This window comes from Buceros rhinoceros, unplaced genomic scaffold (genome assembly GCF_000710305.1).
Source record: "Buceros rhinoceros silvestris isolate BGI_N320 unplaced genomic scaffold, ASM71030v1 scaffold10878, whole genome shotgun sequence".
In the NCBI taxonomy this organism is placed as follows: Eukaryota; Metazoa; Chordata; class Aves; order Bucerotiformes; family Bucerotidae; genus Buceros; species Buceros rhinoceros.
In genome coordinates this window covers 38,718-49,300 of record NW_010426328.1, presented here as the reverse complement: position 1 = coordinate 49,300, position 10,583 = coordinate 38,718, and the positions used below count along the sequence as shown (strand labels likewise).

Below are 10,583 nucleotides of genomic sequence, written 5' to 3'. Positions count from 1 at the left end.
TTATTATTATATTTTTTATATTTTTACCTCAAATGACGGTGTACCACCTTCCTGTGCATCTGGCTGTCTTTATATTCTGCTTGGATTTATAGAGCAAGGTTTTTTTCTTGTTTTTATTGTTCATAGCAGTTTTCACAGATGTAATTATTTACCAACATTACCAGTTTATTCTAAGGAGCTAGCTGGTCCATTTATTTCCATGCAGCTTTCATCCAATTCTGTAGCATTTCCTTTTCCTCCTGGAAATCATATTGCTTCATTTTGTCACAGGGAAAACAGCGATCCTTCTTGTTCTGTCTGGTTTATCACGTAACGTCTTGGGATGTTTCTACAGGATAAGCATTAGTGATTGTGGCTGGCTTTTGCATGGTACAATACTTTAATCTACAATTCTGCTAGCAGCTTCACCATCATACAGGATAAAAATGGCATCTGTTATTTTCTGGATGGAGAACTTTCCTGCCTCGTTCCAGAGCAATGAAAGACCTGATAAATTCCAGCTAGTGAAGAATGCTTACAAAGGCAAATTTTATCCAAAGGAAGCTGTACTGTTTTACTGTCTTTTAAAGAATCTCTGGACAAGCATCTCTCCTGAGTTTTTTCTCACTAACCAAAGTTACACTCCATTGATTTTGCACCGTAGCAAATTGTCTGTTGCTTTTTGAAGGTATAAGGTGATGAGCTTCCTTAGCCTAAGGTCAGCTTTTCTGAATGGGTTCCTCCCATTCAGCTTACAGAGCGAGTTTTTGTCATGTCCTGTCTGCGGAATTCGCATTCAGTAGTGACCGTGTTGTTACTTTTATTATTTCCTTTGTTTAGTTTGGTGGAAAAGAGCTCCGAGATGAAGAACAGACTGCAGAAAGCATTAAAAACCAAATGACTGTGAAAGAGTGGGAAAAGGTTTTTGAAATGAGCCAAGATAAGAACCTTTACCATAATCTGTGCACCAGCCTCTTCCCCACTATCCATGGTAAGAATCCAGCTGTTTCTTCAGAGAGGGAAGATTTCACCTGTGAAAATCTGAATTCTTTTTGCTGTCCGTGTGGTGACGTTTTGGGAAAGCTTGAAAGCCCTACACTGGCTACCACAAGCTCTCCCCTCCAGCACTGGTTATGTTAGAAAAGGAGAATCTGTTTCCTCAGTACTTGCTGTGTTTAATCGTTAAGGCCTGCAAGACTAGTCAAAATGGTTGGTTTTGCTATTGGGTGACCTACTACTAAACCCTACAGCTGACAGTTGGTTATAAGCTCTATTTTATGTGGGCTTCCTTCAAAAGATTGAAGGGTTCCAAATACTGGTATGCCATTGTGCACGCATCTGTGTCTATGTTAGCAGTTGTTTGTGGCTCACAGCTGGTTTCAGGACTTACTTACATGGTTACATCTGAAGAGTTTGATCAGCTGAATTTGGCCCCTATTCCAAGCCACTGTAACATAAAGGAATCCAGCTGCTTTCTGAGTCATTCTTCCCTGACCCTGCATCAAGCACATAAATGCAGTTTTAGTGGGTGTTTTTCACATAGGTAAATTCTGAGCAGATGTGCCCAAATGCTCTAAAATTCTAGTGGACTGCAGGTTTTTTTATTTTTTTAATAGGAAAAATGTGGTGTTTTCTTTGGATTTTTTGTCAAGTGTCTTTTTTGGGGCAGGTAACGATGAAGTGAAACGAGGGGTCCTGCTGATGCTTTTTGGAGGAGTTCCTAAGACCACTTCAGAAGGCACTTCATTGCGTGGGGACATCAATGTTTGTGTCGTCGGTGATCCAAGTACAGCCAAGAGTCAATTTCTGAAGTAAGCATCTCATGAAAACTCAGTATTTAGATATTGTCCAGTGTGACTAGAGCTGTAAACGTGTACTGTGCCTTTTCTTTGTAAAACGGTGGAAAGGGAAGTAAAATATTTAAGAGTATTTTCCAGGAATTGTTTGGATGTGGTTGAAGTATTTGAACAGGGCTGAAGCAAACTCAGCAAGACCCTGGGGTAGCAGTAAAGAATGAATTAATACTTTTGTTGTTGTTGTTCTTTAGGCAGTTATGAAGATAAGAATTTCCAAATATTTTCAAAAGATGGAATATTAAAAATGCAAAATTTATCAGAGATAGAGGAAATAATGAATTTTTTTCCTGTTTTTAGCTTAATCTAAATTGGTAGGTCCCAGCACTTTGGACAAATAAGACAACTATTAGCCCTGCAAAATAATGATGAAATAATTATGGTTTGTGTTATATCTTACATTATAATGCGTTTTTACTGGACATTCTATTTAATATGGTTTTATTTTATCATGCTGTTCATTTACTGCTGCATCATTCTCTATGGAGCTGAGCTTCTTGCAGCACACACTGAAACTCAGAAGTGTAGAGGCAGGACAAAAGCTGCCTTAGGCTGCCTGTGGTCAGTCCTGCTGCTTCCTGCTCTGAACCTGTTTGTTCCTGTGTGCTGACATTTGTCTGATCTGTGAGGAGCTGTGTTAGCTTCTGAAGTCAGCAGAAAACTTGGGGGAAGAGGTCAGAACTTTTTTTTTTCTGCTGGTGTAACCACAGGTGACTAATAGACTTGTGATGAGCTGCAGCTAGATAAGGATGAGTTTCCAAGACTTGCTCAAAACTTCTTTAGAGTTGGGAGGGCCTGCCTGAATATTAACTGCTTCCTGAAGGAGGGAACAAGTTGTGGCCTGAGAGATTGAAAGCAGCACTGCCTTACAGACATCTTGTTTCCGCAGGTTTTAATCTGACGTTTTGAATTTGTTCCTCACCATTGTTTCTCTCCATAGGCATGTGGACGAGTTCAGTCCTCGTGCTGTGTACACCAGTGGAAAAGCCTCCAGTGCTGCTGGTCTAACAGCGGCTGTTGTAAAAGACGAAGAGTCTCATGAATTTGTCATTGAAGCTGGAGCACTGATGCTGGCAGATAATGTGAGTCCAGGAGCTAGAGAGGTTCCTGCATCCCTGGAATGGTTTTGATTAATGACAGAGAGACCCAAGTTGTCTTAATGAATGATGCTTTTTTTCCAAAAGTGATTGAATTTGAGTGACTTCTTACTTTTTACGCTTCTGTTGCAGGGGGTTTGCTGCATTGATGAATTTGACAAAATGGACGTGCGGGATCAGGTGGCCATTCACGAAGCCATGGAGCAGCAGACTATATCCATTACTAAAGCAGGAGTGAAGGTAGCTTGCGCTGTTGACTCTGGTTGTGTGGCCTGTGCTGTCGCCTGGCTGGCTGTGACTGTACTGATCCAGTGTCCTCCGTCACGTTTTTGTGTCAGCTCTGCAGCTGCCTGCCTGTGGCAGGACAGGCTTCGCTTGCCTGCAGAGTTGTTGTGCCCCATATGCTGTGCCGTATAGATTTACGTGTGTTGGTAGAAGTGTGTATTTGCACTGCTGAAAACAAGAGTATCGTGAAAAGCAGTTTTAAAGGCTCCTTTCAGTATCATTGGCAAGAGTGTGCCGATGTTAAAATATTGATTCATCGAACTGCGTCTGATATCATCATTCTTTTTTGTAATATTTTTTCAGGCTACCCTGAATGCCAGGACCTCCATTTTGGCCGCAGCAAACCCGGTTGGTGGGCGCTATGACAGATCCAAGTCACTGAAACAGAACATAAACCTGTCAGCTCCCATCATGTCTCGCTTTGATCTCTTCTTCATCCTTGTGGATGAGTGTAATGAGGTAATTTTAAGGAATCGTAGGCTAACTTATGCCAGAAAAATCCTCTGGTGGTCTCTAGTCTAACCTCACGCTCAAAGCAGATCATTGAGAACAGGTTAGTTTTGAGTATCTCCAAGGGTGGAGGTTCTGCAGCCTCTCTAGGCCCCTACTGCATTGTTTGACAACTCTCATGTGTTTAAAAGATAATAATAACTTTTATATCTAATCAGAATTTCTCATGGTCCAGTTTGTATGGGTTACCTCTTGTCAGTCTCTACATCTAAGAACAATCTGGCTCCATCACTTCAATACTTGCCAGTGAGGCAGTTGCTTTCTTTTCAAGCTGGGCAGACCCAGCTCTTCCAGCCTCTCCTCATGCATCATGTGCTCCTGTCCTTTGGCCACCTTGGTGTCCCTCTGAAGTCCTGGGTGAAGCAGATCTAGTGAGAGTGTGTTGCCTCTGCTTTTCTTCCGTCTGCCAAGTGAGAAGCTGGCGGTACGAGTTTCAACACGCTCTGCTGAATACAAGGATTCTGCCTTTTCATCCTGTAGCGATTTGACCTGCAGACTTAACACCATCAGTCATTTTTACAGATCGCTGGTCGCTAAGGCTAAGGCTGTTGCCGCCTGTCTATGCGGTGTTTGCCTTGGGAACGCGTGAGACACGGAGATTAATGTTGGCGCAGCGCGGTTCTCTCCGCTGTTTTGCTCAACATGATTATCTAGTTGAGAAGGGACTGATGGAAGAGGCAGAGGAGGCTGAAAAGGAAGCAAGCAGTTCCCATGCTGCAAAGTCCTGCTTTCTGCCTGTTCTGAGGCTAACTTGTCACCCAGGGTTGTTCCAAGAGGTTATAAATCCTAAAACTGCCTTTTTTCCTTTCCCTGCCTTGTGTTAAAAAACTCCCGGGCATTCTCCTGGATCTTCTGGCAGGGACTCTGGCTTCTGGAAAGACTAGCTCTGCCATGAGGAGTGCAAGTGAGGGAGGGGAGTGGGAAGGAAGAACATAGCTCTTTTTTCAATACTTGGCTTCGATACTTGTGACAATGGTCTGACCGAGCAATACTGTCCCAGGTTACAGATTACGCCATTGCCAGACGCATAGTGGATCTGCATTCCAGAGTAGAGGAATCTGTTGATCGTGTCTATTCATTAGATGATATCAGAAGGTACCTGCTGTTTGCAAGACAGTTTAAACCAAAGGTAATTCCACTTTCCTGTACAAGTTGTTCTGTATGAGAAGGTCCAAAGGAACACATGCTCTGTAGTATGCTTTTTTCCAGGAAATGCAGAGACTTCGTGCGTTGGTCTCTGAAGAGGCAAGCTGTAAACTCAGTTATTATCTAGAAACAGCATATTTTGGAGCCAGGTGCTCTCTTTTTTTCTTTTTATTTTTGAACTCCAGAAGCCCAGCCAGCCCAGTTGAGACTGTCATTATCAGTGGTCTTAACCTGCTTTGGTGGCAGGTCTTAACCTCTGTCTAGAATGATGAAGGTGCGGTTTCGTGGCTTCCTTACACCTTGAGGGCATGGGTTATTCAACACAGCTGCTGCTGCAGAGATTTTCGTATTTTGTTGACTTGCTGCTTAATCAAGAGGCTTGTTCATCTTTGTTTTAAAAGGTTGTTGTTCCTCAGTGGTGCTTTGCTTTCTTTGTGGTGAAATGCAAAACATGGGAAATTGCTCTGAGTACGAATTTTTGTGGTCTATCCAAATAGCAGCTTGGCTGGGTTGTGTGTTGGATTTTTTCTTAAGATTTTTAGATTTTTCTTCTGACGGAGTTCTCAGATGAAAGCAGAGGACACCCTCCCTTACAGAAACTCCCATTTCATTTCCTTGTGGCGGGGAGTTTGCTTTACATCAGAATCTATGTGCCTGCAGATAGGCTCAGGCTAAAAAGCAGGTACACAAAGCTGTAGTCAGTGTTAGTATGTGAAGTGTATGCTTGTGTGTGTTTGCTTGCAGGATGAAAGGTAAATAAACACAGTAGAGACATATATGAATTATGCCTGGAACCAAGTCAGTGAAACAGAAAAATAGAAATTATCAAAAAAACCTGCTGTAACACAATTAATGTGTCAAGGTACTTACTGTAATACCATTGTTACTGTAGTCATTATTACAATATAATTTTGACATAATATGGTTGTCATTATATTTATGTATAGTATGTGTAGAGCCTAGAATATTTCAGGGAAAAGCAGTAGCAAGTACAGAAAAGCCTGGGAACTGCCAATCTAATGCAAGAAGAATAAACTTTAACACAGCAAACTGTCACACTGTCTTATGTCACCAAGATATCTAAGGAGTCTGAGGACTTCATAGTGGAGCAGTATAAACGACTACGGCAGCGCGATGGCTCTGGAGTGACAAAGTCGTCCTGGAGAATCACGGTGCGGCAGCTGGAGAGCATGATTCGGCTGTCGGAAGCTATGGCCCGTATGCACTGCTGTGATGAGGTACCAGCTTTCTTGTGGAAGTTTGTGTACAGTTCTGGCTTTGCTGTTTGACTGTGGTGTTGCAGGTATTTCAATCCTGTGGGTGAGGAGGAGAGCTTGGATCATATTTTCAGTTGTGGTGTGGCCATCTCAGTCTGAGTTTGTATGCCAAGAAATACTGTTATTAAGGGATGTCTTGTAAAATAGATCAGCTGGTCCAGACTGAGAACATGTGTGGTTTTGCATTACAGTGACACTCAGCCTGTTACCTGTCAAGTCATGACAAATAGGAAGAACAATCATCTATTAGTATCAGCCAGGGCTGTTGGTAGTGTCTCTCCTAATCTTGTGTGGTCTTGTTATGTCTCACAGCTCTTTCATCTGCAATTTAAAAAGCCAAAGTTCACCAAAGTGTCTGAGCCTCCCTGAAAGAATCTACCTGTATTTGTGATCTGAGCTCCTCACATCAACCAGTGTTGAAACGTGTATTGTGTTATGGCTGTTAACTCTAGCATGACTGCTATCCACCTAGTCCCTCCTTCAACACTCAGGAGGCCTTTTGAAATGTTGATTGGGGGTTATGTGACACGTGCAGAGATAGAAACTTGCTCACTTGTTGTGTAAGAATGACACCCAGTGGGTTCTTTTTAATTAAATTCTGCTTACAAAGAAACAGATAACTTTTAGCTTATGGCTCAGCTGGAGTTGATTTTCCAGTTCCTGCTTTTCAGTTCCAGAGGAGAGTCTCATTACATCTTTTTTTTTTTTTGTTTGTTTCTGTTCTGACCCATTTCTTGCATGTTTCTTGCTCCACTGATCTTTCTTCAAAATGTCCTTGCCTTAAGAAAAAATTTTATTGACTCCACATGGTTGCTGAAGCCTGAAGGATTCATCAGGCTGCTTATTCCCTCCGTAACCTTGTGTGAACTCAGAGTACTTGTAGTGGGATATAGTTTGACTTGCACAGTCTTTACTGCTTAGGATTATTCAGGTGAGATGAGTGGAAAGGCCTTTTGTCAGAGTCACAGGTGAGTTTCTGGAGCTGTTGGGGAAAAAAAGTTTTTAACACAAGAAGAGCCATCATGCCTGTTTAATACATGTTTTTTTTTCAAATCTTCCCCAGGTTCACCCAAAACATGTGAAGGAAGCTTTCAGGCTTTTAAATAAGTCCATCATTAGAGTTGAGACTCCTGACATCAATTTAGACCAAGACGATGAACAGCAAATGGAGGATCAAGAGGACCAAGATGGAGTCAATGGTAAATAACTTGTAGAGAATCTTTTCAAAAGCTAAAGTACTTTTCCGTCTTTACAGCTTACCATGTTTGAGTATATGGTTCTCTTCAGTTTCTCACCTTCGTCTAATAAGGTCTAGGAATCTTGACTCTGTTCTTAACTCTCTTACTTCTTCAGCTTCCTTGTCAATCCACTCACCCAGATGTCAAGGCAGCACTTCAGTAGCTCTGAGTATTAAAAAGTTAGAAGACGTTACAGATTTAAACCTGGGCTTTTGTTCAAACAGGAGAGGCAGAAGCTCCAGCTGGGGTCAATGGTCTTGTAAACGGGATCAATGGCCATTCTGAGGACATGAACAAGGATGCTGCTCCCAAAGCTTCTCTTAGACTGGGCTTCTCCGAGTATCGACGAATTTCTAATCTCCTGGTACTGCACCTCAGGAAAGCAGAGGAAGGTAAGAATTTGGTAATTCAAAAGACAGCAGACTCGGAGTTCAGGAGCAGCTGTTATTACATCTCATGTTGTTGCCCTTGGGATTGTCACTGCTGCTGAGACACCAAACTTGCTAGATTGGGTGTGAGCCTGTACACATCTACTACCTCTGATGATACAAATATGACTTCTTGAGCTTTCTAGCTTTTTTAGCTTAGTAATTTGTCAAAACCTGGTGTCCTGCTTTCGCTGGGATACAATCACAGTCCAGCTATGCCGTCAGACCATTAGCAGTTTTGTGTCAGCAAAAGAGCTTAAGCTGGGAGAGTCAAAAGCCAGGGGCCGTCCTGAGCTGGCTCCAGGTGTGTCCCATCCCATAAATGTCATGCTCAGTGTAAAGGGGGAAGTTAGCTAAGGGCAGATGCTCCTGCTCCTTCTCTTTCTCCTCATCATATCTGGAGAGGCTGGCTCATCATTCCGGTCCCAAGGACTGCTTTCCTGCTTACTGTGGCTGCCATCCATTCACTGGGCTGAGTATAGCTTTGTGTACGCTGTATTGGCAATAGTATTAATATTAGTTCTGCTGTCCCGTTAAATCTGTTTACATTTCAGCCCATGGGTCTCCTCTTCTTTTCCCAACCCCCTTTCTTCACAGGGCAGGGATCGTTGGGCATAGAGCAACTGTTCAGCCCTGGATACAGGCTAAGTGTAGACACCCACTAAGTCAAGGAGCATGTCAACAGGGCAGAGTCAGAAAAGGGTTTGTAGCGTATGCTGGTCTAACCTAGCTAGAAGAGTCAGCAGTAATGAGAACTGTAGCAAGAGCTTTAACGTATGCCAGCAGCCACAGCCTGAAGTATGTTCTTAACCAGTACGTGCCAAATGGCTGCATCGTTCCTTGGGGAGGTGACGTATTTCAGTTGCAATGAGGCTGCTCCTGTAATGAGATAGAGCAGTTGTCTCGTAGCATACACTGCTGCTGTGAAGTTTTTGGAGGGGAGTGGAGCCTAGAGTGTCTGCTCAAAATGGTGAGTGTCTGTCGAAGGATGACTTCTTCAGCTTTGTGTGACAGTGATTTTCTTTTGCCCTTAGAGCAAAATTGTACAAGTCCTTATGACTTGCTTTTTCTTGAAGCTGAAGGCCGATGGGGTTGCTAGGCTGTCTATTTAATTTGGATGCGTAGAACTGAACACTTCAATTCTTAATCTAAATATCTCAAATTAAACCATGATAGAACAGCCTTCTGTATAAAACACAATGATTTAAGAAACAGAAGAAAGCCTGGTGTTTCTTAAACATCGCTAGCATGTTTCTCTCCTCAGCACTGTAAATGTTAACGTTAATCCTTTTCGCTTACAGTGGGAATGGCATCTTACTGCTGCCCTGTTCATGCAAGTTTTTTTCTTTGCAGAAGAGGACGATTCATCATTAAAGAGGAGTGAACTTATTAACTGGTATCTAAAGGAAATTGAATCTGAAATCGAATCTGAAGAACAACTAATAAATAAAAAGAAGATCATAGAGAGAGTCATTCACCGACTTACACATTATGTATGTATAGAGATGTGTGGGTGGTGAAGAAAGGTTTTTAACTTTTATAGCGCAGTGATTCATTTTTAATAGAACATATTCCTAATTTGAGAAATACGTTTTGTTCTTCCCTGTTGCTGACTGATGCAGTATAAATGCCTTCTTTGTTTAATAACTATTAAAAATAATTATAGAGAAAACACTGAATAAATTTCAGATCTGTATGAGTAAAAGTTCAAAGCACAGTATTATGTCTCTACAGACGTGGAAGTGATATTTTGCTGTATTTCTATAGTGCTATTTATACATAGGATACAGAAATACAAACAACGCTTTATTCAGTGGACAGCTTAAAGTCACAGGTGCTCTAGGGCAGTTCGGTGGAAAAAGGATGAAAATATAAAATATTTCTTACTTTTAAAGGTACAAAACCAGTAGATCGAAGTGTTCCCTGAAAGCATGCAAGCTGTAAGAGATTTCCACTAAATGTAATTGTAAAGATTAGGGACGTGTTGAAGAAGGAATTTGTGGTTCAAAGGGTAAAAAAATGCACCAATAAGAGGGGCTACCACTATAAAAAGGAGATGCCTTTCAAAAGCTAAACTGTTACATTCGTGTTTGAATCAAATTTTTGTTTTTTGCAGGACCACATTCTGATAGAACTGTCCCAGTCAGGACTGAGAGGATCCAGAGAAGAAGAGACTTTTGATGAAGATCCATACCTGGTTGTCAACCCAAACTACCTCCTGGAAGACTAAAGGCTGAGAACTGTATTGCAGAACCACCGGTTACACCTTGGAAAACGTGTTCTTTTTTCTTCCGAGGGTCGCTGTATAGCGATGATCTTAAATTCCGATGAATGCTTTGCCGTGGAATGTGCCAATGTGCAGTTGGTAATATCTGATTGCTCATTTACACTGAGCATACGTGGAAGGTTTTAAAAGAAACGACACATTTATCTATTAGTTTCATTACTAATTCTGTGTTTCAGTACCACCATCCAGCTGCAGAGAAGAATCATTCAGTAGCTCTTTTCAGCGTCAAGCTATGTAGATGCTTCTCTTTTAAATAAGAGGAATTTTGCATTGTTCTATTGTATTTAGTAGACTTTTCATGCTATAGGGTTTTACTTCTTGTTAACATAAATAAAAGATCATTAGAAGTTTGGTGGTGGATTTGTTGTCACTTGTATGTGGGATTGCTAGTTACTATGCCTGTGCTGAAAAAACAGTGATCTTAAAGATTAAACTTCCTGTATGACAGATGCTGGTTTTCCGGAAGATTTTTTTTTTTACTTC

At 41.7% G+C, this 10,583-nt stretch overlaps 1 protein-coding gene across 1 annotated transcript; it reads left to right on the top strand.

Moving 5' to 3' along the window:
* Positions 1–819: 819 nt before the first annotated feature.
* Positions 820–10,168, top strand: MCM6 (minichromosome maintenance complex component 6; the record flags this gene model as incomplete). Its single annotated transcript, XM_010141462.1, has 11 exons — positions 820–970; positions 1,649–1,790; positions 2,773–2,914; positions 3,062–3,169; positions 3,518–3,673; positions 4,725–4,853; positions 5,947–6,108; positions 7,211–7,346; positions 7,610–7,777; positions 9,167–9,306; positions 9,930–10,168. Coding segments are annotated over 11 exons (1,548 nt in total), but the record flags the coding sequence as incomplete, so codon positions are not given.
* Between the last annotated feature and the right edge of the window lie 415 nt (positions 10,169–10,583).